The following is a 27866-nucleotide window of genomic DNA, read 5'->3' as shown; positions in this document are numbered from 1 at the left end:
AGAATCCGCGTATTAGTAACCGTGTGCCCGAAAACGAAACGGAGCGACCATGTTAAGCAAAAGGGGGGGGTATGAGAAGGGAAGCGTAGGGCAAAATAGCAGCTCGTGGACTTCCTGCTGACCACTTCCTTACCGTGGCGGAATGAACACTCTAGTTCTCAGCAACCTCGACGCTGCCAAAGTCGCGGACATGGGCGCGCTTGTAAGGACCAGTCTGGCCGTTGGCTCCAACGCCGACGCTGGCGCCGACACCGCTGGTGCCGATGTTGGCACCGACGTTGGCACCGACACCGGAACCGCCACCGACGGAAACGCCCACGCCGGGAGCGCCGCTGACACCGGCCTTGACGCCGAGGCCGTTGACGCCGACGTTGGCACCGACGCCGCCGAAGGGCGTGTCGGCCTTGGCGCCGAGGCCACCCCAGCCAGCCTTGGCGCCGACGCCGAAGCCGGGGATGTTGGCGTTGGCACCGACGCCGTCGAGGCCGACCTTGGCGCCCGCGCCGACGCCCAGGTAGGGCAGACCAGCCGAGACGCCGACGCTGCCGGGGGCGTTGACGCCGACGTTGGCGCCCACCACGCCGGGAAGACCCACAGACAGGCCGACGCCGGGCAGACCGACGTTGGCACCAACTTGGCCGCCGACGTTGCCGCCCGTGTAGCCCTGGCCCTGGCCGTTGACGCCGACGTTGGCGCCGATGCCGCCGAGGACCTTGCTGCCGACGTTGAGGGCGGTGCCGACGACGGGGGCGACGAGGCCGTCCACGGCGCCCTTGACGACGCCGCCGACGAGGGGCAGGGCGCCCTTGACGACGCCGCCGACGATGTTGGGGATCTGGGCGCCGATGTTACCGCCGTAGGCCCCTGGCCCTGCTGCTGCGGCTGGCCGTAATTGCCCGAGGCGGGGGGACGGGCCCTGCTGCTGCTGGACGGGCTGGGCGGGCTGCTGGCCGTAGCTGCCCGACGCGGGCGAAGCGGCCTGGGTCGAGGCGGGCGCGGGCGCGGACGCGGCAGTCACGGTGGGCTGGGCGCCGCCGCTACCGTACGAGTCCTGCTGCTGCTGCTGCTGGGCGGGCTTGCCGTAGGAGTCCCCGTGGGCGGCGACGAAGGGGGCGGCGCCGAGGAGGATGGCGGCGACGACGGCGTTGGTCTTCATTTTGTCTGGTAGGGAATGACGCTTTGGTTGGAGAGAGTGAGTGAGTGTGGATCAGGTAAGACTGGGTGAAGCTGTGCTAATGACAAATTGCCAAAAGAGTGTGGTGGGATAAAAGAGTGACTGGTGATGATGATGGTAGTTGTGTGATGAGGAATAAGAATTCCTTTTGGGTATTCGGGGCGGAGGGGATGTAACCTTTATAGAGAGACGTAGGCTCGGTGTGTTCGAAGCTTGTGGCTACTCTCTAGCATGTAACTAGTCGTCGGCGGCCCCCTTTCTTTCGCCTTCGTAGGTAGTCGAATGCGGCGCCACTGGGTCTGGATCCGGCCTTCTTACCGCTCGGTATGGTGCGAATTTCACCACACGTCACGCAAGTCGTGGCGAAGCCAGCCAGACAGGCACTTATTTCTCTGGCGTTGAAGCAAGCTTCAGGTAAGCCAACTCGAGCGGCCATGCCTCTGAAAATCTAAAGGAGATGAACCACTGCCGCCCATGACAGTGCCATTTTACCTGAAAAGAAGGCTATGTTATGGCCTCATTATCTGATCACCTACTCTGGTTACATTAGATTGACAGCGACTATGTCATGAAGTCACCATTTACTACTCCTGGTGCAAGCATCTTTGACGTGTTTAGCTGGGCATGGTGCTCAATGCAGTAAGCTAACCGCCTTGGATTTCAGGTGACGGCAAGCTTGATGTGTGCTAGTTGGACTGTGGGAGCATTCTCATGGTACCGCCCCCTGACAAAAGCCCCGACATCGATTTAATCCATTACCAGAACAGAGAATGGAAGGTTCCCTCTTGCCATAGCGAAACAACTGCTTCGTGTTGCTCAAACTCCAAGATCCTTCTGGAATTGACACCAGAAACTGCTTGTTGCTCGGAAATCGTTGCAGCCAAAAGTCAGCCATGTATTCTCACCTCTATTTCGGGTAGAGAAAACCAATTACTTTCATTTGAGTGCAAAAAGTATAACTTGCGGTTTCTGCAATACCACCCCTTCAAGCTGGTCTCGAGGGAATAGCCGAGTGCGGCCGCATTCAGGGGCTAGGAGCTTCCGGCAGATGATCAGTGAACAGCCAATGAAATTGTCCATCGTCAAGCTAAAGCAGACTGAGTTTGTATGACAGATGGTTGAGGGGCTCGGCAAAGCGTGTATGTATAAAATAATGGGAAAAGACTTTACTAAGAGTGATGTGGCGTAGAGTCGCCAGCATCCAGTGCCCGCCGAGCTTGGGACTAGGAAGTCTAGCATAGTCAACCACGAATGACATTCAGAATCGAGACCTTCCAACCAAGATGAAGATGGACTGGAAATCACTATTACAATGACACAATTGATCACTCAGAGTTTCCAACCCCTTTCGCCGGCGTACGTAGGCCTGCTGGTTGAGCACACCTTAGCACCCCTTCGACAGTCCAAAAGTCTCAAGGGTAAAGGAAGAATCAAACATCAAAGTGGTCTAGAACCACAGATTATGTTAGAATGCTCATCTCGGCGTAATTCGCGATTTAGAGGCAGACGAGGGTTTGCCAGAAACATAAGCAACTTTCTCCTTCAAATTGTTCTACCTGACACAGCCCAAGCCGGATGTCGGATGATGTTTGAATTGATTGTATTCAAGGAGTGTGTCTGTCCTTTGTTCTCGGAAAGCGTGTCGAGAAGCTGACAGGCCATTCATTGAACCGATCCCCGGATCGATCCTAAATGACACGTGGCTAGCTTTAAGTGAGTACGTACGTAAACAAGGGGGTATAAACATTATCCGCTACCCATGGAACACCCGCTTTGCTAAACCCATAACACCAATCAATTCCCATCGTGCCTTATGCCCCTATTCTCCGATGAACTCCTTGTAGATGTTGCGTAGTTTCGGCCACGCGGCCTAGTTCTATGCTATGTGCATTTGCTCCCTGCTGGGAGCTACCATGGTGTAAGTGTCGATGATATCGTCACGACGTGCCGCTTATCGTGGCCGGTAAGCTGGAGTGTTTGGGCCCGGTGCGCACCAGACCCCTAAACGCCGGGTGGGCCCAGAGCGAAGGCTGCTTGAGGAGCGCCGTCGGCGGCCGCGCGAGCGGCTCGTCCGAGCTATCCCTCAGTAAATGCCGCCGCGTGTCGTCCGTGGACGGGTGCCTCTTGCCCGTGAGGATCTGCCACGTCATGTCGAGGGAGGCCTCGATGTCGCGCCACTCCTGGACGAAGCCGTCCCGGTGCTCGTTCTCCGTCATCTCGGGGAACGAGGCGGAGTTGGTGCCCGCCCGGACGGTGCTGGGATGCCAGGACTGCGAGCGCATCCTCTTGGGCTGCCGCTGCGTGCGCGTGTGAGTGGTGCGCGTGGCGTGGGTGGTGTGGGTGGTGTGGGCGGTGGCGGTGGGGGACGGCGGCGTCCGCGTCCGCGCCGTCCGCAGCTGGGACTGGGAGGTGTTGAACGAGGTCCGGCTCTGCAGCGTCTTGCGCAGGATGATGTCGCGCTGGACCTCCTCCTCCCACATCAGCATGGAGCGCCGCAGCTTCCGCCGCCGCTCGTAGTCGTCCCACGTCAGGGTCGGGTCGCGCAGGCGCGCCTCCCGGTACTCGGCCCGCCGCCGCTGCCGCTTCCGGCTCCACAGCAGCAGGAGCGTCAGGACCGTGGCGAGGAGCAGGGCGCTGCCGAGGACGGTGGAGATGATGATCAGGTTTCGGGGGCCGCCCGTACTGCTGCCGTCGGCGGCGGGGTCCGAGGAGGAGGAGGATTCCCTTCGAGCGACGACGATGGTCGTGGGGATAATCATGGCGGAAAACGAGGAGGAAGGGGACTTGTTTCTTCTCGTTGAGGGTATTATAATAGTAATAAGCGAGTGCTCATGATAAGATTAACTGCTCATTTCCCCGTCTCTGGTTCTGGTGTGTGGTGAAAGCGACCGACTTTTTGAGTCAACCTAATCTCGGCTACGCAGGCATTATCTACGCGGGCTCAGGAAAAGGAGGGACGACGACCGGCGAAGAAGTAGCAGAGGCTAAGAGCAGAGAGGCCTGTGTCCGATAATAAAGTAAAGTGAGTGACGAACAGTAGCGTGTAAGTACATATGCACAACATTTGCCAACCCGCGACCGAGAGAGAGCGAGACAGAGATGAGTCCGAGATGCCAGCTCATTAATACCCAACTGCAAAGCCTCCACACGGACCGGACTGGACGACCACCAATGACAACCAGCCCTCCCTCTTGGCCGGTCACTCACCACTTACTCCCACGCCAGGAACGAGGCATCGGTTCACCGCATGGAGGGTGTGTTGTGGTGGTGGGGTCGCTTGTCTCCCTCCCGCATTATCATCTATTTTTGACCACCCGGAGCTATCAAGCACCTCAAACACCCGGCTCTTTTCTTTCCCCTCGCCGGGGGGACCCCTCAGGCACTATGGCCTGACACATCAGCAATGTTTGCCCAGCTCCTGCGCGCATTCAGCGCATCCAGCGAATAAACGAAAAGAAAACAGTTGCACAGAATTCGGATAGCAACCCATGATCACCTGCAAGGAATGGGAATTGGAGAGGCAGCAAAAACCGGGTTTCAGCTGATCCGTGTATGCACATTGGCATAGATACCTAGAGAAAGCATGGTGGTGGTGGTGGTGGCCGGGGGGTTTGAGGTGCCTGGGGAGCCTGGCAAGCCTGGGAAAAGGAAAAAGGGACGATTTGGACAGCTCATTGGCCCGGGCCCTGGCCACGTCAGTGGACAACACGAGCATTGGCCTGCAGCTGCACCCCCAAAACCTCCTGCGCTCGCTAGAACGACCGGCCTGCTGGGCCCAGGCGGCACCACGGTGGTTCGGCTCGTCCATATTCCCTGCAAAAATCCCTTTAAAGTGTTTTTAATTACCAGGCACCTGGGACGAACGACCATCGTCATATCGCATCTGTCTGGTCTCGCTGGTCCATGCTGCTGCTGCTTACTGTTAGAATCTAGTGGTTTGGGAATTTCGCCGGCAGAAAAAGGATCAACTCTCGTCCTTAATCAAACCCGCCATCTCGTGGCTGTGTCCCGCCGTCAATCTGTCCTTTGTCGCGCCATTGATGAAAGAAAAAGGCTGGCGACCAGCGAGACCAGACAGGTAGCAGTAAGCAGAGACATGTTCGACTCATCCCTGTCGCGATATGCAATAGCAGAGGGAAGAAGAATCGTTGAATTTGGGCCTGATCAGCGGCATGACGATGGGATTACACGGAGAGGCAATGCTGAGATTCTGTCAACGTCGCGGCAACGTCGGTCTTGTCTCATTCAACGACTCAACTGACCTCAGGTTAGAACGGCAAGCGAGAGGAGGTGTCAAGCCAATGAGGAACTGTTTCCGGACTCCGGCCCCGATCCCTTCCCTATCTGATCGGCGGCGTGAGGTTGAGGTCGTCGTGGCCTCGCATTGCATCCAGAGATATCGTACGTCTTTTTTTTGATGCAGACTGCGCCGGATGAAGAAAACCCGCCAAGCGTTCGTCTGGGCAACTGCAACTGGCAACACCCCCACTGGCTCACCTTTGATATTAAAGTAAACAGTAAGCATCGGCTGCATGGCATTGGCGATGATGCCGAGTAATCGCAAAGATAAGGAAAAAAAAGGAAGGGTCCTGGGGCTGCCTAGTCCGGGTTCTAGAAGATCGTGGGGTTTGATTCCCTGACGGCTAGGGTTGCACGCCTTACCAACTAGAGCTGTAGAACATAGCACGGAGGTAATCAGCCGCCGCGCCGCGCCGGCACCCTCCCCATTGTGTTATATGGGGTAATATGTCTTTCAATGTCGTGAGGATCAACAAGAAACCCGGTGGTTACCATAGGACGTCGTTCTCGTCACTTGGAGATTTCCGAGACTTCTGGTGCTCGCGTCGGAGAATAGTTACGCAAGAGAAAAACCGCCAGACCCGGCACTGCTGGGTCGGACGCATCCAGCCTTCAAACACCCGATGCGGTCAGCATGGTACCGACTGGGTGAACGGCTGATCGGATTTCCTACATGTAAGTCAATTATCATCGAAGGGGCGACCGGAAATCCAAACCTCTCTGTGTTGCACGTCGTTGAGGCAAAGAAAGGTTGTATTAAGCGTACCGGCTCTGCTGTTCGGACGAGTGAAACGGGGTGGTTGAACAAGGTTAAAGATGGTTGACACTGGAACGGCCCGGGGATTTTGGTTTCCGTACCCTGAGTCTGTGCAGAGCAGGCAGACTTCACTTGACGGTTTTCATGAGCTTTAACGGATGTTTCTCAATAAACCGTTGGAGGCAGCGAACGTCCGGATTGGGATGAGTGTATCTTGATGGGCGAACTACCTACATACCGATTTTCTGTGTTGCTTGTACGTCGCACCCCGGGGGACGCGATATGAAGCTTCCGATATACTGTTCCCATGACCACACGTGGGTGTGTAGCAACAAATCAATCGAGGGGAATGGCGGCTGGGCGATATTGCTCGCTGCTCGTTACCGTCGGCCAGCCGGGCGTCGTGGCGTCTTCAGATCGGTTCTCAATTCGGCAAACTCATCAGTGCCAGCCAGTCTTGCCCATTCGTCCTCCCTTCCCACCCCTTCAACCGGCAATTGGGGGGTCCATGAGGCCTGGTTGGCACCAACGCACACCTGCCCGCTCGGCTGGCTTCTCCAGATACCTAGCAAGTTCGGCCATTTAGCATCTGCGAACTACACCACTCTTCCACTATAAACCGCTTAGTGATAGCGACGATACCAGGAAACCTACAACTATTGAATGCGCATCGCATAGCTTCGCCCGCCAAGGTTGGGGATATCCTCTCACTATCTTACCGCGACGGTCCACTTGTGCGAACTCTACAGCATGCAGCGAGGTCAGCTGTTGCAGCCAGAGGCAGCTAAACGGAGAAGAGGGCTCGCGCTAAGATCGCGCTCCTTAAAAATGCCATGCGAACTCTGTCAGCAAATCGGGGAGGGTTCCTGATTCGCTAGTCATTTGACTCCCGCCCCCTCCTCTACTCGCCCCAAGACATGCATGACTACCAAGAGCCATTGGATCACGCGGAAGAACCTACCCTCACTCTTTATTGCTGTAGTATTAGAAGTGGTAGGACAGACAGAGAACGGCCATGCGGATTGGCAGCAGACGCACAAGCACAAGCACAAGCACAAGCACAGGCACGAAGCAGCTCCCGACGAGAAGCATGTGGCAATCGGGCATATGTAACCCTTCCGTACGAATTCCTCGGGAGGGCTAAGGCACGATGCAACCCCCCATGAGGAATAACGTTCTGACATCCAGTTTCACAACGACAACGCGACAGACAACCATTGGACCAGTCGATCGGCGAGTGGCAGCCCAGCCAGTCTAGATGCCTCCTCCCCGATAGCATGTTGTTGGACAAGCCTTGTCCAGATGATGCGCTAGTGTGGCCCTGGGGGCTCTGGGAGGGTGGGCAGATTTGAGGATGGCCAGAAGATGGCCACCCAACCAACCGCCTTGCCGCCTGCCTGCCCACCACTGCAACACCAAAAGGAATGCTTGCTGGGACTGGGCTGGGTGTGTCTTGGGGTAGTCGGCGTGGAAGCATGTGAAAACGAGGATTTGCGACACCGGCGCCTGGCATTTCATGCCTCGTTTTGGTTGATCTTCAGCTGAAAGTCAAGCCGTGTCTACTCGAAACAGAACCACGTCCCCAAGTCCCCTAAAGCCAGCAGATGACAATGCACACAATACTAGTTCGTCGGCAGCGTATGCCCATTTAGTCTTGTGGTTCCTCCTTGCCCTCTTGTCTTGCAAGACGACGGGCGCCCACTTAAACCTCCATCTGCTCGCCTTCTTTTTTTTTTATTTTTTTTTATACACTTTCTTGTTTGAGAAGCGATTCATGTATCGAGCCTTTGCCTATTTCCTCCTGAACCGTACATCCCCCTCTTTTGCCCTCGGAGTTTGGTCTCCCAATCCCACTTATCAATAGTCCCGTCGTTGCCAAGGTGGGTTGTCGCTATTTGCGCCTGTGCGCCTGCCACTGGCCTGTCAGCGACATCGGGCTTGGACCTGAACGGTTTAGGCTCGCGCCCTCGCGCTCCACCACACTGTAACCAGTGACAGCATCCCGTCCATCCCTCGTGGCGCTTCTTCATGCAATAAGAGATCGATGAGGAGAACGAGAACTCGGGAACTGGCACATAGCTGAAATCTCCCATCGACCGGGTTTCCCCATCGCCTGGACGCTCGGCATCTCCTGGCGAATATATATCGCCTACACACAGATACACTCAATTACACCCAACCACTGGACTCTTCTAATCAGAGCATCATTTACCATCGGCATCGTCGAGAACAACGGCCACTAGTTTCGTCTGACTTCTTTTTTTCCCGCCGCCAATACAGGGTATCTTATTATTATCCCAGAGATCCAGCGGTTATCTAGCGCCCGTCCCCACAACAGCGGCCCCTCCCTGTCCTATTTCAGCGCACCGGCGCCAGTGCAACGTGGGGAGAGATTTGCTCTCTGCTCGAACCTGCTCCGGCCAAGCAGCCACGAAGGCCTGCTCGCTCAAGCAGGGGTCACGATTTCTTTCCAATTCCTAGGCCTCATTTGGCAACAAGCGGCGGGCAGACCGCCTTTCGCCCAACAAAATTCTGGAGGTGCAAATTCCCGGATTTGTGGTTCGCTGGAGGCCGGGGCGGCCATTCACGATCGGCTAGCCGCAACCTTGCTAGGGCTAGACAAACCCAGTGCCCAGCTCACCGACTCATACAATCCTCCTGTAGAGGAGGGAAGCCGCGCCTGCGATTTCATCATACATCGCCAGGGCAGTGGGCAGGACGCCTTCTATCGGTCCGGCTCCGAGCATTAAGCTTTGGCCGGCACTTTGCCCCGGGGCCCTGGCTCAGCAGGACAGACGGGAATAAGTCGAGAAGGGAAGAAAAGAGAGGGCGTTCCCGGTCCTGGCCCGCGCACACCAATAGTTGGCCGCACTCATTCGCGTCGTCCCATACGGAACCATCCTGGTGCAAGTCCTGGATAAAGAGTGGTTGAAGAAGAGGGGGAAGAGTGCTCCGGTCTAGCACTACTCCTGCTCCTGCATATGCCGGCTTCCAAACCACCACTGATCATCTTGCATTCGCTTACCCAGCCCTAACGCGCCTGTGTGCCAATGGCAACTGGTCCCTCATCCTGCATATTATCGTCTGAACTATCCTTTCCCACTTCCACCCCCCTTCCCATATCCTGTCCTATCGATCGCGCCCGCCCGCTGCATACATATGTCAATATTCTTCGTGGCCCCCACTTTGGCATCCAGCGTACCGCTTTCTGGAAATTAAGATCGAACCCATCGTGCGTCTCGTGAACCCGGCTCCAGACACAGACCGCAACTCCATAACGACCCGGTCTGCTCGCCTTGGGACCAATAGCCTTCCACCGCAGCAACGCACCTTTGTCCCTGGAGGTCCCTTTATATGGTAGCTGGCCGAAGCCACAAATTGGGAATCGTCTCCAAGCAAGCAAGAGTCCATTCGACTCGTCGGATTTTTTCTTTGTCGGGATCCCTGGAGAGTTTCAAAAAAGAGACCGTTTGTCTATGCCGTAGTAGTTTCTGAAACAACAGCTGCTGCCACGCGAGTGAAACATCCCATTATTCCTAGGCACTGGGGCAGATACACACACACCACAGCTCTCCAGCAAAATGGTACAGCAACGTGAATCCGGCCAGCGCCGGTCTATGACTTATACAAGCGTCCCTACTTCCGACGCCGCCTATCACAGCTTCCACGACGGAGAGCTGTTCGAGCCGGCCAGTCCCCGGCACACCATCCAGACCAAGCCGCCGTCGACATGGAAGAACATCCCGTTCAATCCATCGCCCATGCGTCGACAGGATTCCGGCTATGAATCGATCCCGTCCGGGTCCAAGTCGGAAAGCTCGCACGGCTGCAGCCGCCGCACCTCCACAACCTCGTCTTCCACCTCGTCATCGCGGCCGCGGACGAGACCTTCCATCCACCGGGCCTACCGCTCCGCTCCCAGCTCCCACAAGGGCTACTCGAGCGCGAACCAGCTGAGCCGGCCCGGCTCGCAGCAGCAGCAGCAGCAGGTGCCCGTCGCGTACTACCACTTCCCCAGCCCCGAAGTCTGCGTCGTCGGCCAGAACCACGACGGCGAGTCCGACGAGGACGATGACGACGATATGGACGACGACGACAATGAGCTGGCCTACCCGCCGCCGCCGCAGACGACGCACTACTGGACCAGCGACCACACGCGGCGGCTCGAGTACGCGGCCATCGACGCGGCGAGCCAGGGCGTCAAGGGCTGGATGCTGCGGCACGTGGTGCCCGACTGCTTCATCCCCAAGGAGAACCGGCGCCTGCGGTTTGATGACGACACGGGCAGCGTGCGCCGGTACCGCCTCGAGCTCGACGATGTGCCCGGAGAAGGAAGGGGCCGGCCGCGGGCGCAAGCTCGGGTGGCTGTTCGGGCGGCCGAGCACTGCCGTCGCATGAAAAGAAAATTGATGATATAATGAAGCATCGACGAAACCAACAATAGAGAGCGAGCGAGCGAGCGACAAAGACACGCAGCGACTGCAACATTCACAACTACTTACATTACTTACTTTACATTGCATGGAGAAGAAGAGCCAGCCTGAGAAGCGTCGGGGAAGAGAGACGTTGCATATTGCGTTGCGAATATTCTTTTGACATTTTTCGGTTTTGCATTTTGGCATGGACCTAAGGCGTTGTTATACCCACCCCGTTTGTTTTTTCAAAGCATTTGGGGAATTGCACGAGCTTTGCCGGGACAGGCAAAGGGGAAGAGAACGGGACTATTTGGGCCTTTTTTTTTTTTTTTTTTTTTGAAATCTTTCGGGGGCATAGCGCAAACGGCAGGCAGGGAAGCATTTACAAAACTCTTACGGGTGAAGGTGAAGGAGCACACAGCAAAGTTCGCATGCTATTATTGATTTTTGTAATTCGTCGGGAAGAAGTAGTTGTCGCACAATGAGAAAGGAGGAGAGTTGGCAGGCAATACCATTAGAGAGGTGGAAGTCGAGTTGTTGTTGTTAGCAGGTTTAGTAATTGAGTACTCGTACAATTTCAAGTTCTTTGTTGTTGATGAAGTCGCGGTCGGGTTTTGGTCAAGGTGGTGTCCGTGGCCAGTTACAGCTTAAGTGATACCCAATGAAATAGGAGGGACGGATCTCTGCTTGAAACCCACGGATACTTCGGTATCCCAAGGGTACATTCTGAGCAACACGAGGAACGAGAAAGTTGAAACTGGACCAGAAAGAAGAAAAAAAGGAAAAGAAAAACACCTCCTTTCTCAGTGGCCGATTGACTGGAAACCAGCTTTGTAGAGACCCAGAAGGGTTGGTGAATTTCGTGATGCCAGCAGTAAAAAAGAAAAGTTAGCTCGTGCCCTGGATCGAACAGGGGTTGCCAGAATGGTGATGGTGAATCAGAATCTGGAGTGATAGCCACTACACTACACAAGCCTTGACATTGATGATGCTCCAGCTTCATGAAAATGAGCACTGCAATCGCTACCTATATATGTACCGCATGTTTCACTATACCTGGCAAATTCGATGAAAACATACTTGCTTCAATTGTCGCAGACATTTCGCCCAATTCCATCTCTATTCCATTCTGTTTCTTTTAAATCACTGCACCTACCGAGCATGCACGCCTCACGGTGGTATTGTAAAACCCACGAGAGGAAAGCACAGTCCAATCAGCAGCGTCTTGATTAGTGGCCAGAAGCTATCACGAAAAAAGCATTGCACTCAGCACCACTTACCTCGAGTATAACTACTCACACTCTCTCACCCACATATCCACAGGTAAACGTCGCGGAAGGCACTCACTCCAATTCAAACACCTGATCCCAGTTCCCGGGAAGATGCGCCGCCAATCCCGCAAGAACGCCTCGCGGAACCCGTCCATGTCCGGGTTGAGCGGGTGCCAGTCGTCCGGGTAGAGCTGCTCCTGCGCGTCGGCGAAGGCCCAGGGCTCGTTGCGCGCGAGCACGAGGGCCTGCTCGACGGCGGCCTCGGGCCAGCCGTGGTCCGGGTGGATGGAGCAGTAGCGCGCCAGCTGCCGCGCCCGCATGCGCGCGTGCTCGTTGACGAGCGCGACGTCGTACTGGAAGCGCGGCGTCATGGCGACGGCCACCGTGGACCGCTCCCGCGCCATGTTGGCGAACTCGCGCTGGATCTCCTGGCACGTGTCCCAGCTGACGCGGTTCGTCGGCCGGCCTTCGTAGTCGGCGCCGTGCACGCGCTTCAGGATGCCCTTCAGCTTCTCGGTCGAGGGGGAGGAGGAGGAAGAGGCGTCGCCGGGCGTCGACGGGGGCGATAGGGGGTTAGTACTACTAGGCTTCTGTCCTTGTCCTTGCCCGCCGCTCCTGGTGCGGTGCAGGCGTTCGACGAACCTGTACTTACCGGGGACCCGGGGGTCGAGCTCGAACCGGTACGGCCGCATCTGGCAGTTGGACCATTTCACGCAGGGCCCGCCGTCGGCGACCAGCATCTTCAGGGTGTGGTAGTGGGACACGACGGCGATGATCTCGTCGTCCGTGAGCGCGTCCGCGATCCGGAAGAGGCGGTCGCGCGCCGCGGCCGTGCGAAGCCCCCAGGCCGGTTTCTCCTCCGCGTACCGGGTGCCCTTCTCGCGGCTCATGTACTCGTCCGTGGCGAGGTTGGCGAGCGAGATCTGGTCCCTGTAGATGGCCTGCAGCGACCTCTGGTCGCGCGGCACGTTGCACGCGTACCGCAGCTCGGGCGTGAGCTCCATCAGGTCCGGCTCGAGCACGATGCGCTTGCCGTCGCTGACGGGGCCCGCGAAGCACAGCCGCGCCGTCTCGACGGTGCGGATCGAGGGCGAGGCGTAGATGGCCACGACCTTGCCGACCATCTGCTGGGCGTACTTGACGTAGAAGCCGCGGGCCTGCTGCTTGCCCAGCTCGGTCAGTTCGGGGTCGAAGAGGTCCCAGTTGTCACTGACATTGTGCTCGGCTTGGGCATGCCGGACTAACCAGATTGTGGCAGGCATCTTGTCGGTGCGGTTGAGAAAGGGTTGGTGTTTTCGTAAGTAGGTAAGGTTGCAAATGTGCGCGCGAGTGCGAGTGCTTGCAGCTGTTCTTTCTCATGTCAGTATGGTTTCGCTTCTGCTTCTAATATACCTAAGAGCCTGCGATAACAATGGTACTGCACCATTGCCTTGGTTGGCAATTCTCTATGATGCCTTATCCACACAATGCGGTTGTTTAGATGAGAGACAAAGCCAGTCAGGCTCTCGACAATCTGTACCATATTCCTCTTTGTTGAAACTTGGAACTTGTTCCTTAGAAGATATGTTATGCTATTATCTTCTGCTCAGTAATCAAGACTTGTTCTTTGAGACTGCGCTCATTTGTGGCCTCAATTTCCCTGGAGGGAGTTGTTTCGCACACCCACGGGCAGATGTCTGCAGACCCGGCCTTCGGCAACTCTTTTGAGTCTATCGCCGGCATATCAAGATGAAATTGAGGCTCGAATATACCCGACGCATGATTTGGAGAAAATGGGAAATATCATAACATGATCCAGCGCAGTTCCCTTCCATCCACCGAGTTCCTGCATCTACACCCTAGCTACCTACACAGAGATAAGCGCATCTACCTCAAGTACTTAGTTACTACACTCATCCATTCACCTTGCATCAGCATATATAGTCTGGACTGCTCAATTCAAGTATGATACGATCAGCTACAGCATATCGGCCTCCTGGGTCTACGCATAGTTAGTCCGGCTCCCTCCCAGGAGCACTTGTGCCACTGGCAATTTGCCCTTATCCCTCAAGGGTCTAACCAAGCTTACCTATCTTGTACCTCCTGCTCCTGCCCATATCCTGGCTTATAAGAGTTTGTTGAAGTTGTTCTCATTGGGCCACATCTTGTCCGGCTTGGGCATCGGGGCATACTTGGGATGGGCCCAGCTGTCCAGCTGGATCGCCGGGTCGTCCTTGGAGTAGCCGCCGGGCAGCTTGGTGGTATCGCTCGGGGCCGGGCCGGTGTACTGGCTGTCTACCTCGACGTGCGCGCACTGGAGAACGAAGAAGGGGCAGTCAGGTCAGGCCACACTCATGGGATGTGACCGGTTGGGGAAGGTTTGGTGAGGGTAAAGGTAGAGAGAGACGTACCTGCATGAAGAACTGCTTGGCCTTGTAGGGCGGGTGCACGGCCATCTGCTCGATGCGCATGAGGTACTGGCCCTTGGGGATCTCCTTGGGCAGCATGAGGGTGAACTGGCTCCGGTCGCGCGTGAGCCAGCCCTGGTCCGTGCCGTCCCAGGGGTCCTTGGTGCCGAGCTGGTACACCTTGAACCAGTCGCCGGAGCCGTCGTACTCGCGGACGTCGCCGGGGGCTTTCGACATGTGGATCTGGGGAGGGGCGATGGATGTCAGTGGAATGGTTATGGTGAAAAGAAAGAGAGAAAGAGAGAGAGAGAGGGAGAGAGAGGGGAGAAACCATATGTTGAGATACGGGCAGAAGAACAACTTACGGTGACAGGACCCGGGTGGTAAATCTTGGTCGCGAGGTTGGTCTGAAACCCGACCGTGTCGACGCCGGCCACGACTTTGGCGGTCTGGGGCTCCGACATGTGGTTCTCGGAGCCCTTGTTGCAGCGGAGGTCATTGCTGGCGAGGATGGCGCCGTCGTCCCAGGACGGCTGGAAGCCGTTGTCGTGCTCGCGGACGTACTCGAACTCCTTGGTGACGGTGTCGTTGAGGATGAAGGACGGGAAGAGGTAGTGCGCGGCCGACAGGGCCGGGAGCGCGGCGAGGGCGAGGAGGGGGAGGTTGAGCTTCTTCGTCATCGTGGCGGTGGGTGGTAGTGGCGATGAGGAGGAGTTGATGATTGAGGGTGAAGTTGAAGGTGGTGATATTGACGCTTGTGGGTATCTTAGACGGTTTATAATAAGGGCAAAGCTATGGCACGACTTGAGCCTGGTGATCGGTTATGAAAGAGTGTAGAGATAGCTTTGTCGCAGCCTGTGAAACGAATGGTTGGGCTTGCTGTCCTTGGCTGAGGACGGGGAAATATAGAGTTCATCGTCCAGCGCGTGGTCGGTCTTATATATAGGTCTGTCATCGTCCCCGGGCGGCGGGGCCGATGGTCCATGCCGGTCAAAGTCAGCATCGTGACTTTCGGCATATAGACGCGCTCGTGGATATATTGAAAAGGGGACCGATCAACGACGATGGCGTCCGCAAGGCCGGCCGGCCATCCTGGTCCGCCTGCCGGTTCGTCCCTACTCTGTTCGGCGATGACAGGATGTCACCTCTTAGCATATTCGCTATCGCCATCCGCGGCATGGATTGATCCATGGCTTTCGCGCTCTAGCTGAAGAACGTTTGGTCTATTCCCGGGTCAGATCGCCGGGAGACTCTGGTCTATTGGCAGATCAGGTGCTCGATCTGTTTCGGACCAACGAACGCCAAGCGAAGAAACTCCAGGAAACATCCCAAATATAGAAGTCGAGGCCCGACATTTTCCACCAATCTACTCGAAACGAGAAACTGCATTCTGGTCGCCATCTATGAATCAGTCGAGTGAATGCGTGACGTCTGCTGCCAAGCCTGATCAACGCAACATCTTGAGCATGCTCCCCACTCGCGCACTCACGAGTCCTATGACATCTTATCGCGGCCTTTTCAATCGTGTCCTTGGCTTGTTTCGAGTACGATAATGCCTTTTCTCTGTCCATCAAACGAGTCAGGCAACGTTCGAACCGGCGCCGCGGCATTGATGACCGAACCCATGGAAAGGAAGCATGATGCCTCTCATCCTCCAGCAAGCAGGACACCAGCGAGTATCTTCAAGCAGTTAGGCGTCTGTCGACCGTCGCACCCGAATGCCACGTGGGAATGCCATCCAGTTCGTCGGGTACTACCTCGCTGGTATCCGCCACTACACTTGACCACAGCGGCTTGTCAACTCCAACTCCCACGGCATATGATTCGAAGCGAACCCGGGTCTCGCGATAGCATCATGTCCTGAACAAAGCCACTGTACTCGCTCGCGCCAAATGAGCCCAACATCCATCAGATTCTTACCATTACTGGCAACCCCAACGGCGCTGACAGGCCCTACAAGAAGACCCTCGACCCCCGTGTCTAGGCCAGAGAGGGAGACAAGTATATCTAGATCACCCTTCGGATACGTGTAAGCCCCATCTTCATCTTGTTATACTGGCGATAAATACCCAAAGGACGCTGCCGTAAGCATAGTGGGAGATGTTATTGTAGGTTACTTTGACTGGATAGGCTTATATCCGTACTTAGATCCCGTCCACTCACCCGTATCCCACTCTCATCATAAAATCAGGCAACTCGGGGTCAGGTCCGGGAGGTTATGACTTGGCGCGGAAGAATGTGATGATGGCATTTCAGACAAGCTACATTTACCTACCGATCTACGAATGGTCGTTGCTGACGTATATACCACCACCACGGCTATTACGTTTACTACCTATATGAACAGTGCACTAAGCCTTTACTTCATCATGTGGAACTTGAATGCTGTCGAGTAATCGTGGTGGTATATTCACCTCAATCTAAGGTATCTACTTCAACGCCAAAAACCAGAACCCTTTTTCCATGCATTATTCATAAAAAGCCACCATTTAAATCTGGTTGGCAGTGTTGAAGTCCTTGAGAGCCTCAGCGACACGCTTGGACATGGTCTTCTCACCCTCGCGAACCCAGACACGGGGGTCGAAGAACTTCTTGTTGGGCTTGTCGGCACCGTCGGGGTTGCCGACCATGGTCAGGACGTAGTCCTTCTTGTTCAGGACGTAGTCACGGATGCCGGCCAGGTAGGCGAACTGCATGTCGGTGTCCATGTTGACCTTGACGACACCGTGGCTGATGGCGGTGAGGTAGTCGGACTTCTCGGAGCCGGAGCCGCCGTGGAAGACGAAGAAGACGGGCTTGTCGGAGTCGGCCTTCTTCTCGAGCTTCTCCTGGACGTACTTTTGGTGCTTGCCGAGGAGCTCGGGCTGCAGCTTGACGTTGCCAGGCTTGTAGACACCGTGGACGTTGCCGAAGCCGGCGGCGATGGAGAAGTAGGGGGAGACGGGCTCGAGGGTCTTGTAGATGTTCCAGATGTCCTCGGGCTGGGTGTAGAGGGAGTTGTTGTCGACATCCTCGTTGTTGACACCGTCCTCCTCACCACCGGTGATACCAATCTCCATCTCGAGCCACTGCTTCATGGGAGCGGCACGTGCGAGGTACTTGGCAGTGGTCTCGACGTTCCAGTCGACGGGCTCCTCGGACAGATCGATCATGTGGGAGGAGAACAGGGGCTCGCCGGTCTCCTTGAAGAACTTCTCGTCGGCCTCGAGCATGCCGTCCAACCAGGGCAGCAGCTTCTTGGCGCAGTGGTCGGTGTGGAGAACGACCTGTCATGTGAATGTTAGCTACACGTTCGCGCCTCATCTCGAATGGAACCGGATTGGAATATAACGTACGGGAATGCCGTAGGCGGGAGCGATGGCCCGGATGTAGTGGGCAGCGGCGATGGAGCCCTGGATGGAGGCGAACTGGTCCTTGTTGTCGACACCCTTACCGGCGAAGTAAGCGGCACCACCGTTGGAGACCTGCAGAACGATGGGGGACTTGGCATCGCGGGCAGCCTCGAGGGAGGCTACGACGGTCGAGGAGGATGTGCAGTTGATGGCGGGGATGGCATACTTGTTCTCGCGAGCGTGCTTGAACAGGGCAAGGACGTCATCACCGTAGATGACACCGGTCTTGCGGGAGAGAACGTCTTGGACACCCATTTTGAAGGTTGTTGTGATGTGGTTGGTGGTGGTAGAGGGAATTGTGAGGTTGGTGGAATGAGAAGTAATAGCAGAGGAGGGAAGGGAAGTTCAGAGAAAAGTCGGCGAGGTACAGCTGAGCTTTATGACTTTAGGTTCTCTGAGCTGTCCGGGCAGGAGGGGTTTTACGTCGGAGCGCCAATGGAGGCAGGGAGCTGGGAGGCAGGTACAGCAGAGTCGTCCATGAAACGAGGCCGACACGACCAAACAGCGACTCGACTGGGAGCTAGAGAGGAAAGGAGGGGCTCATCGTCATATCGATAGCTGCCTTTCCCACCTCAGCTCCTTTGTACCCAGCCAACTCCAGCCAACTCGGTCCACCCCACCATATTCGGCCCTCCTTGGCCGTCAATTGCTTGGTACCTAGCCGTAGACAGGGCACTGGGCAGGGTCCTGACATCGAACAAGTCGCCAGTTTTCGGTAGACCGATCAATCGAGTTCGAGAGACACCAGCAAGCATGACCTAAGTTGGTTGCAGTACATGCGGACTTTTGGATCTCGTTGAGGTCAATGGTAGATTCGAGAACTTACTTCAAGTGCCATATTCACACGGAGCTTGTCCTCCTCGGCACCTTCACTCTCTGCCTACCTACTCTAAGGAAATATATTCGGCGATGCAAGTATACCTGCCTTGCTGAATTCAATTGGTACAGGCATAGGCCGACGACCGGTTTATTCTCGCAGGGGGTGTGCAATCGTGCCGGCATCGATGGGAGGAGGGGTCCTAGGAACCTAGGCGGGGAGCCACTCTTGCGCGACTATTTTCGACACTGCAACAACTCGCGGTACATCGATTACATCAATGCAGCAATTGGCTGGCGCTCTGCTCTGGCTGGTACTACTAACAGGCCCCGGAGGTACAGGCAGTACAGTTGTTTGTGCAGGTTACATCAGAGCTATCTTGAAGCTTCCATTTGTCGCCGCCAGGACCCAGGACCCAGGACCCCTCCTCCTCGAACCTTGTGTGTGCATGGTACAATAAGAGAGAGAGTCGGCCCCCGGCCCCAGCGAATCGTCAAGCCTCGTGAGGTGGCTTACTTGGCATTGGAACTATGCTACTATTGTGATTGGGCTGTCCACAGTGTGTGAGAGCGTGTCTGGCCCGGTCCGGCCTCCAAGTATATGTTGAGAGAGTTGGGCGAGAGAGACATCTAACCTAGAGAGCAAGAGCATTGAACAACGTGCTTCATGTGTTGTTGTGTCCCACCAAAGTTGGAAGAAGGCCCGGACTTGTCTTGCCCGGCCTTCCTCTCAAGTCTGTCTTGAGTGACAGGATGGCGGGGTATGTACGTAGTACGTCAATGCAAAGAAAAAAAAAAAAAATACCTACCAGTGCCAAAAAGCTATGGGCAATTTTCACCAGCGAAACAAAGCAAGTACCAACAACACCGACCGACCGACCTAAGCATGCGCGACTTACATGCGCTGTTCCTGGGACATGGACTCGCTCGAGTCAGCCGATTTTCACACGGCGAACCGGTGAGGCAATTTCTTCTTCGATATCGTTACACGGGACGGGCAAGCATCCAGGACCCCTAAAGATGCCTCATGTCCGAGAAAATTTTACAGAAATCCCGAGAGTGAAGTGCCAGTCGGTATTATTCTGGCTTGTCTGGCCAGGTAAAAGGACCTATTCTCGCAGCTCTCGTACGGTTCTGGACTGTTTTTGGGGCGGCTTGGAGGGGTAAAAGAGGAAATGCCGGAAATGCCATCGGGCCATGGGCGTGGGGTCGGCTAGTCGTCATAGCGGCCCTTCTTTTTGGAAACACTGGAGGAAGCAGACATCAGAGAACAGAAGCTATCCCCTGCCACCGGCCTCTCGGCCACCTGCGCCTCTCCCTATTCTTCTCGCTGGGCTCGTTTAGCTAATGCTGACATGGGCAAATTCTAGACGCTCCATCCCGTGGACCCGCCGAGATTTTCTACTACTGCTGCCACACTGCGAGACTGCTGTTCTCGGCAACGCCCTGAGGCCACGATGTAGCGCCAGAGCACAGAAACACGCGCGACGCCCTGCCCACCGAACCACCATGACATGATCAACTGGCTATTACAAGCAATTGAACCCATCGTCGATCCAGATCCAGCCTCCCACCCTCCCAGAAGTCCCATCTTCAGCTAGCAGCCTTATCAGCCACAGGCTGCATGTACATCACCGCCCGTTTCCCTTCACTGTGCCGATACCTACCCAAGCCGGCTGTCCCTTTCGTAATCAAGTGGACTGCTTCCCGGGCTAGTGAGTCGCAGTTGCTCCAGTCCGACATGGCGATAGCGTCACTGATGGGCCGGGTTATAGCTTGCTACAGCAACCCGATTTGCTAACTTCCCGCCTCCCTCTCCAACTCACGCTCTTCTTCGTAAAAAGTGTGCTTTCATTCGTAGCCAAGATGATAGCCGTCAAATCTGCATGCTAAAACGTAATGTCTCCAACCAGAACCTCATCAGGATAGCCGGTGTCCCGACATAACCTCGGACAATACTCCGGGTGGGTGGGGTAAGTTCGCGATGTGTCCCGAAAGCAATCAACTACGGCTATTTGATTTTCGTCGGGGGGTTCTCGGCAACCGAGAGAGTGGGAGAGAGAGAGAAAGCAAAAGTCGGTCGTCACGCGTGACCTAATATGGCGGCAAGGTAAGTGTTTGTATGGTATGGACATTTTTTGGCTTCTGCTGTCTAAATGCCCTCCCTCCGAGTTTCCCAGAGCCGGATTTGTTGTATGTACGTGATGTGACGGACGATGCTCTAGTTCTAAAACGCCAGCCCAGCCCAGCCGATCGGGTGGTGAAAATGATGATGCACAGTACAATCCTATCCTAACAACCGCTTTGGAAAAGTATGTTTCCCTAACCCGTGACAGAAAATGCTGATTTCTTCTCGCGAAACGCCAAATGTTTTGTGCCATGGTGATATGTACCTCCCCCTCCCCTCCCAATAGTAATACTTTACAATAAGACGCGCTGAGTAAGACCTGGGCCGGCCACTATGCCCCCTCGCAATTGAAAAGGAGGCCTGAGTAAGATCTTGGTCTGCATTGTGCGCCCTCGCATTTTGAAAAAGGGGCCCTGAGCCTCAAGACGCCGGCTCGAAAAGTCCACAGCTACAGCTGCTGACTGGCTGCCGCCTCCTAGTGCCGTCTCGATTATCCCCCCGTGAGCTTTTGATGTCCCGTAAGCCCGCTTCAATATCGATGTCGAAGGGGACCGGCATGTAGGGAGGGCGGCCCATGATCGTCTTATCCCAGAAGCAGCGCGCCCGCCACTTGACCCCGTTCCACCAATATGAGCAACACTGTCGGATACTCCCCAACCAGACCCCCAGCTTCTTCGCGATCCGTCGCGGGAAGGATACCGTGTTGACCTTCCCGTCCAGATGGTTCCGAAGACGGTCCCGGATCTGGCGCACTCCAGAATCGTCCTAGGACTCCGCGGGTGCCGGCGGGCCGCCGCTCTCGCCGCCGCGCTCGAGCTCGTAGAACAGGAGGTAGACCTCCTTCTGCATGCCGAGCACGTCGCTCGTCTTGGCCTCCTTGATCTTTTCGTCGCTGATGCGCCACCAGCGCTCCGCCTGCTTGCGGCGCTTCGACGACGACGACGACAGTATCGACGTCTTGGACGCGGTCGTCTGCTGCGTCGCGGCGGGGGCCACGGGCATCCCGACGGTGGGCGCGGTAGCAAGGGAGTCGTTCGTCGCGCGCTTGCCGGCGGGGCTGCCCGTCCGGCTGTGGCGCGCGGACTGCGAGATCTTGGAGAGCGTCGACTTGGCCGAGGCGGCGACCGACTTGAGGCTGATGGTGTCCGAGTCTCGTCGGAGTCGGCCGGGCGCGGAGCTCTGGGGCGTGTTCTTGTGGTGGTTGGAGGTAGGCGATGACCGCGGGGCCGACTCTCCCGCTTCGCGAGGTAACGTTTCAACAGAGGGGTTGGAAGAGCTTGTCCCTGATGTGGGAGACAGCAGATCGGGTGTTGATGTGGTAGGACTGTCCGTCTCGGATTTCTGAATAGCACGGATTTGGGGTGTTGCTACCTGCGGCGTGGTGATCGGACTCGGCTGAGCCGATTTGGTGAAAGCGTGGGAGGGTTGGAAGGCATGAGGCGTAGAAAAGGGCAAGGCGACGTTCTGTCGCCGGAATGACTCGTAGTGGCCACTGTGATGGCTGCCCTTATGCGATACTATGCCCAGGAGTCTGTACTTCCGCTGGTTGAGTATACCGCCCATACCCAGCTGTTCGGGAAAGGCTACCTTGGCAGAGTTCTTGGTGGACATGCTTGCATCATAGATTGACCGCGACAAATGAATGGCCATGATCTTGGGGAAGCTGGTGAGGCGGGTGTGTCTCGCAATCTTACGTTTCGGGGAGTACTTTGTGTCTGGTAGTACAACATCTGCCGGCGGTGTTTCAGGATCTGTGTCGATCGCGTGCTGCAACTTTTCGATCGCCGCTCGCGTCTCTGCTTTAAAGCTCTCCGAGGTGGACTTGGCCAACTCTGCTTCCAGAACCTCTACGGCGTGAACCAGCCGGCACTTTTCACACTTGAAATCCTCCACGTATTCCGTTTTGAACATTCCATCCAGGCAAGCGTTAAGCGTCGTGGAGCTGGTCTGTGGTACACTGAGAGTCAGGGAGCAAAACGTGCTCGCCGTGGGTCTCGGCTTGAAATGACATGTCTGGCATTCGATCTGGCTCTCGAACTTTCCCTCCAGGGGGAATCCCTCTTCGTCATCGTCCACGGACGTGCCTTCGGTCGCAGTGCCGGTGCGTGTAGTATGGGGAGTCGTGGAATCCGACGGCTGTTCGGGGTGTTCGCTATGCTCCTCGTCGCCGCCGCCGTTGACGGCGAGCCCCGCCAGCCGCTCTTCTACAGCCGAGCCGTCTACAGGCGCCGAGCTGTTGTTGGTGACGGAGCGCTCGAGCCCTCCGCCCTCGCGCGCATTGCGCCTGGCTGCTTTCCCGGCGTGGTACTCGTCGCATAGCCTCTCGGCCACGACCTGCAAGAACTCTTGGGCATCCTGTTGCTGCCGGCTGATGCGCTGCTTGAATGCGACCTCCAATACCTTGACGAAGCCAGTAGCGGAAATGGTCTTTTTGTAGATCGGTCGTTCGTTGAGCGCATCGAGGATTTCCTTCAGACCCTTGGTGACAAGACCGGCTTGCAATCCCTCCGTCTTCCAGTCGGGCGTCGGCGTCTGATTGGGGTCATTGACGATCTGTCGGTATACCCAAGGCTCGTCGATATTGCGCCTGTGTGTCTCGCGGATCAGGTAGACTCGAAGGTCGGTTAGGCCAGCGAGGGCCTGTAGCACGGAGTTGATGAAGCAGTCGTTTGCCGGGTTCGTCAAGCCAACGACCCCCTTCTTTTTGGTGATGTTGGGCTCGTTGTCGATCAGGTAGGTGGGAGCAAAGACGTAGACCAGAGTGATGGCAGCGAGAGAGGCGCCGGCCGCATAGGTGGCGACGGTCAGTGGCTTTTCGGCCGGCATGATGCCGGGTGCTGTGAGCAAGCTCTCCGAGCTTGCTGCAGTTATCGCCGAAATCGGTGGTGGGAGGAATGGGATGCAGAGCCGGGTAACGAGGAGTTAGAGCACATCAGAAAACGGTCAATTCATGTTTTTTTCGAGCTCATCGCAACAGCACTTTCCCCGTTTGAAATTTTCCCTCCCAAGGATCCCAGCCAGGAATGTGGTGAGATGACGGTGGAGGAAACGGACCTCGGCGTTATGATGTTTGGTGGACAGGCAGGGGTTGCTGTCTACAAACGGAAATACAGCGCTTGTTCGGTGATAGTCGAGCCAGAGTATTAGCGCTGCTCACAATGCAAAAGTCGACGAAGCAGGCAGTCAGTCCTAGGAGGTTTATAGGACCGAATTGGCCGGAAGAAGTCTTTCGGCACAAGGGCACAAACACACGAGGAGAATAGAAGGCGAAAAATCGTAATTATGGGATGTCAAACATGCAGGCGAGTCGTGAACCGAGACACCCAGAGTGGGAGCAGACTGCTGAAATAGGGCGGCCCCTAGCCCGCCTAACACGCCTAGCCGCCTAGCAGCAAGACGGGTTGCTTGGAGCGCAATCAGCGAGACCAACGCTAATAAGATTGCTACTACCACCTAACCATGACTGGCCCTGCCATGCGCCGTTTGCTCCTTCAGGGCCCGTCTGCTCGCTCGTTACGGACACTCAGCAGGAGTCATTTCTTCATGTGGTTTTTCTTTCCGTCGGGTCGTGTAGCGTACCTAAGGATGTACTACAGCTAGTGCACGTGGAATCTGCCCGCCCCACGGAATCCTTCCTTTTCCCTTTCCTTTTCTGCTTTTTCGGGCAGGGGGGTCTCGCACGCTGTCTTGAACCCGATCGCGCCCATGAGATCGTGGGATGAACACCTGACATCCACCCACCTGCACTTAGAGATCTCGGTCGCGTTTGGCGAGGTTGCATTGCATGCCATGCCTCGACAACACTTGGAAAGCTACATGACGTTCCATGGTACGTGAGTCGCATTCTATCTTGGGAGACCAGCATTCTCCGATCTTGTCGGGGGTTTTGTTCTTCTTGTGCTATTACTGGTCGCAACTGCTAACTCCTCGCTAGCCATACTGATGCATCAGAGGAGAACCCGACAACACCCTCGGTCTCTACGGTTGCTCAGGCAGTCCGGGCTGTTTTAGTACCGGATTCTTCACCTCGAATATATCTTCAAGTCGTTCTTTTTCCTCCCTACGCCTTCTCGATTCAACACAAGCAGGCAAGATACCACCAGCAAGTGCGCGTGGAGAATGCAAGTGCTGCTGCTCCCAACCGCGTGGACGTCCCCGCAAATTCCAACCCATCTCACCCCTGGCAGCTCCCGATTCACCAGCGGGGGTTTGGTGGAGTGTGTGCATGGCTGTTCGTTGCGCGCCCACGACCGGCTCTACGGCGACGGGATTCTCCAGCTTCACAGTTGCTTTTGCTCCCTTTACCCCTGAGGTTACTGACACTGGAAGCCTAGCCTTAAACTTCGCCAACAGCACCTCAAGTGTGGGTATCGGAACGCTGAAACGTCTGCATTATGTTACAAGATTCCGTCGAGTAGCAACTTATGGGATCTGCCTACTTGTGACCGAACCTTTTCGAGACCAAGATGCCATCGGTGACAAGCTACAGTTAGAACAACAGTGACCAACACGATCCAGATATGAAAGATGCTTCCAAACGCCCTAGCCATGATTATCGACGTATAGTTAGATACTCGAGCTGCAATCAATGTACCTCCGGTTCATAAGGACCGATTCCAGCTACATTCTGGACCAACATTGAAAACCAACAAATGATACACAACCTTCTCCATCGCCGATATATTTGGGAATACTGTGGCATGCCCAGTGGCCACTTTATCGCCGAACTACCCAGAACGGCACGTATCTTGTGTTTCGGGTCAGTTCTAGGCGGTCACGCTGTTATTGTGAGTCCCATTCTGCTACCCCTGTGTTCGTCATACACTGACATGGAAGTTAGTATTACGCTTCCCTCGTCGAATTTGACCAACGAAGCCACTGTCCCCTGAAAATCGGCAATAATACTATTGTATAGACAAAGGCTCGTACTTGAATTCTGATCACCCGGTCGTCCTCGACCTCAACTCTTTCTTCTTGCTCGAGGATGACCCGACTCCGGGCCGCCGACGTTCCCCGCCAGCCTAGAAATCCTGCACATCATCTTTGGCCACTTCACAGCAGACGAGCTCGCGCACTTGCTTGCTGGGTGCACCAAACTCCGGCGCTTCACCTACATCGAGGGAGGTTCCCACTTGTTCAAGCCCCCGTCCGCCCACGAGAACTGCCACGACCCATTGGTAGAATTCAAGTCAGTCCCAGCTATGCGCCGAGAGTAGCTTCATCCTGATACCTTGAACAAGAGAGGAGGCAGCCCATCACCTGATCAGCAGCCATAAGGCTGTTGCCACTCTAGGTAAACGGCACCGAGCTCTGCTGGAGCCCTTGCGATAGGCTTCTGACCGGGAACCTGAGCGCTACCTAGCACTGCCCCCTTCAACGAGTGGGCAAACGAGTGGGCATGCCACATGCTCGACCAGTTGGTGGTTATATACCTGCTTGTCTCTTCTTGACCTCAATTCGATGCCATATTAACAAAGCGGAAAACGAACACCACCCTTGAGGGGCAAGTTACTATGACAACCCTACCTGTGTATCACTAGCAAGACTCCGGCGCTGCGCGATCGTAGCAAGAGGTACGGCAGTGCGCGCCCGATGCCCGTTACCAGCACCCCCCACCCAGCCCTCATCGGCGCAACCCCTTACTCCTTTGTCGACGCCAGCACTCCCTCCCCGTCCCCGCCTACATGCATTATCTTGACTGAGCACAGCGTATGGCCCGGACAGTAGTCCTTGATTAAGTTGTAAGATCTATTAGGCGACTATTAATGAGCTTCAATGCCTTTCCTTCATACTCCCCTTATTACCAAACCTACCCAGGAGTCTGTCTCTCTTCGTAGTTTTGCAAGGATGTTGCCTACTGTCAGTTCACTTTATATTTACGGACACCTTCAACGTGAAGACCACTATGCATCCCATAATTCCTCGTAACGTAGAACAGCAGAAACCACCAACGTACTGGAGGCCCTCGTGAAGTCCTGCTCTAGTGGAACGAGCATCCTGAATATAACTCTGGTCACCCACGCGTAACTATGATCCAAGGCTCCATGGCTAGCTACCTTCCGTGAAATGGGCGTAAAAGCCGGCACTCGTACTCCTTATATACGAGACCAAACAAGAAGCGCACGAGGATACCCGACCTCCAGACAGAGCCGTCCCATAGTACTCTTTCCCTTTCCTTATACACTCTTCTTGTAGGTTACACCATCAAATGCTTCCCGGTCTCGAACTTTCTCCCTTAGAATCACGATAGACTTATGGGATGGACAGGCCTTTCAAGAAGTGTGACGCACACTCAGCATCATATCTCAACTCTTTCAAACCCAGGATCTACAGACAAACCCTCCACTGACGACTGTGGAAGGTAGAATGTTGATCCAGGGAAGATGCTCAAATACTAAACCACCGGCTTTCTCGACGAAAGCATATCATTCGCACTCGGATAATTGCGTATCTACCGTGTTGCATTGCCCCTATTCCCATCCCTTAACTTCAGTTTGCTGTCAAGCTACCCACGGAGAAGAATGAAAACAATCTCGCCGATCTGGCTGGCCCCGGTAGTAACAGAGATGCATGCACAGCACCCTGTGGCCCGCGTCGAGCCAGAACCCATTTTGTACCAGCAGAGTGAATTTTCCGCATCTCAGACAGTAACAAGTGCTGTTCTCTATGTGCGCGACAGCACCATCCTGCCACAATACGGGGGTGGTACTTCGCCCCTCGCCCTGTTTTCCAATCATTACCATGCAGATGGCACTTTACTAACGCATGCACCTTTGGCTTATCTAGAGCTCAGGACGATGGATGATCACCAATACCCCTTTCGACAACAAAACAATGCGCAGTTCGTCTGATTTGTTTGGCTTTCCTCCACTTCTGATAAACGACATTAAGAGCCACTCAACTGGCACATAACACAACACGCACCGCAAGCACACTACCCCCACCGAGTTGAATCCAGGTGCCCTCCATGAGTGCTCTTCACTCCTTACAACCCGTCCTCCCACGACGATTCTACGCCTGCCGTCGCCCCTTTCGGCACGGAAGAAAACCTTGATGATAGATAAAACCCGAAACGACTGCCAGCTGCGCCAGACAATCGGCAGTGCCATCCAAGGAAACTCCTCGAGCTATTCTTTTACGATAAACCAGTCCAATCCATGCGTTGAATCTTCGCATCCTGCGTCATCCACTCCAGGTAATCAATTGAACATGACTCCAGTCCCGTCA

General features: G+C 55.5%; 7 protein-coding genes across 7 annotated transcripts; 2 read left to right on the top strand and 5 right to left on the bottom strand.

Moving 5' to 3' along the window:
* Positions 1–142: 142 nt before the first annotated feature.
* On the top strand, positions 143–892 carry PG986_011699 (uncharacterized protein; the record flags this gene model as incomplete). The annotated part of the gene is made up of 1 exon (XM_066847921.1): positions 143–892. The coding sequence occupies one exon, from the start codon at positions 143–145 to the stop codon at positions 890–892; it is 750 nt and encodes a 249-aa protein (XP_066694617.1).
* Positions 893–3111: 2219 nt separating this feature from the next.
* Positions 3112–3933, bottom strand: PG986_011698 (uncharacterized protein; the record flags this gene model as incomplete). The annotated part of the gene is made up of 1 exon (XM_066847920.1): positions 3112–3933. The coding sequence occupies one exon, from the start codon at positions 3931–3933 to the stop codon at positions 3112–3114; it is 822 nt and encodes a 273-aa protein (XP_066694616.1).
* A 5878-nt stretch (positions 3934–9811) lies between these two features.
* On the top strand, positions 9812–10648 carry PG986_011697 (uncharacterized protein; the record flags this gene model as incomplete). The annotated part of the gene is made up of 1 exon (XM_066847919.1): positions 9812–10648. The coding sequence occupies one exon, from the start codon at positions 9812–9814 to the stop codon at positions 10646–10648; it is 837 nt and encodes a 278-aa protein (XP_066694615.1).
* A 1288-nt stretch (positions 10649–11936) lies between these two features.
* Positions 11937–13178, bottom strand: PG986_011696 (uncharacterized protein; the record flags this gene model as incomplete). Its single annotated transcript, XM_066847918.1, has 1 exon — positions 11937–13178. One exon carries the CDS (start codon positions 13176–13178, stop codon positions 11937–11939), a length of 1242 nt encoding a protein of 413 aa, XP_066694614.1.
* Positions 13179–14020: 842 nt separating this feature from the next.
* Positions 14021–14983, bottom strand: PG986_011695 (glycosyl hydrolase family 61-domain-containing protein; the record flags this gene model as incomplete). Its single annotated transcript, XM_066847917.1, has 3 exons — positions 14021–14209; positions 14307–14546; positions 14669–14983. The coding sequence occupies 3 exons, from the start codon at positions 14981–14983 to the stop codon at positions 14021–14023; spliced, it is 744 nt and encodes a 247-aa protein (XP_066694613.1).
* A 1809-nt stretch (positions 14984–16792) lies between these two features.
* Positions 16793–17950, bottom strand: PG986_011694 (fructose-bisphosphate aldolase- class II; the record flags this gene model as incomplete). The annotated part of the gene is made up of 2 exons (XM_066847916.1): positions 16793–17569; positions 17639–17950. 2 exons carry the CDS (start codon positions 17948–17950, stop codon positions 16793–16795), a joined length of 1089 nt encoding a protein of 362 aa, XP_066694612.1.
* Positions 17951–21404: 3454 nt separating this feature from the next.
* On the bottom strand, positions 21405–23465 carry PG986_011693 (Ubiquitin carboxyl-terminal hydrolase 16; the record flags this gene model as incomplete). The annotated part of the gene is made up of 1 exon (XM_066847915.1): positions 21405–23465. The coding sequence occupies one exon, from the start codon at positions 23463–23465 to the stop codon at positions 21405–21407; it is 2061 nt and encodes a 686-aa protein (XP_066694611.1).
* Positions 23466–27866: the final 4401 nt, after the last annotated feature.

The sequence above is a fragment of the Apiospora aurea genome, assembly GCF_038362705.1.
Source record: "Apiospora aurea strain CBS 24483 chromosome Unknown utg000008l_segment0_segment0, whole genome shotgun sequence".
Lineage (NCBI taxonomy): Eukaryota > Fungi > Ascomycota > Sordariomycetes > Amphisphaeriales > Apiosporaceae > Apiospora > Apiospora aurea.
The sequence above is the reverse complement of the archived record's forward strand: the minus strand, read 5'-3'. Positions and strand labels throughout refer to the sequence as shown.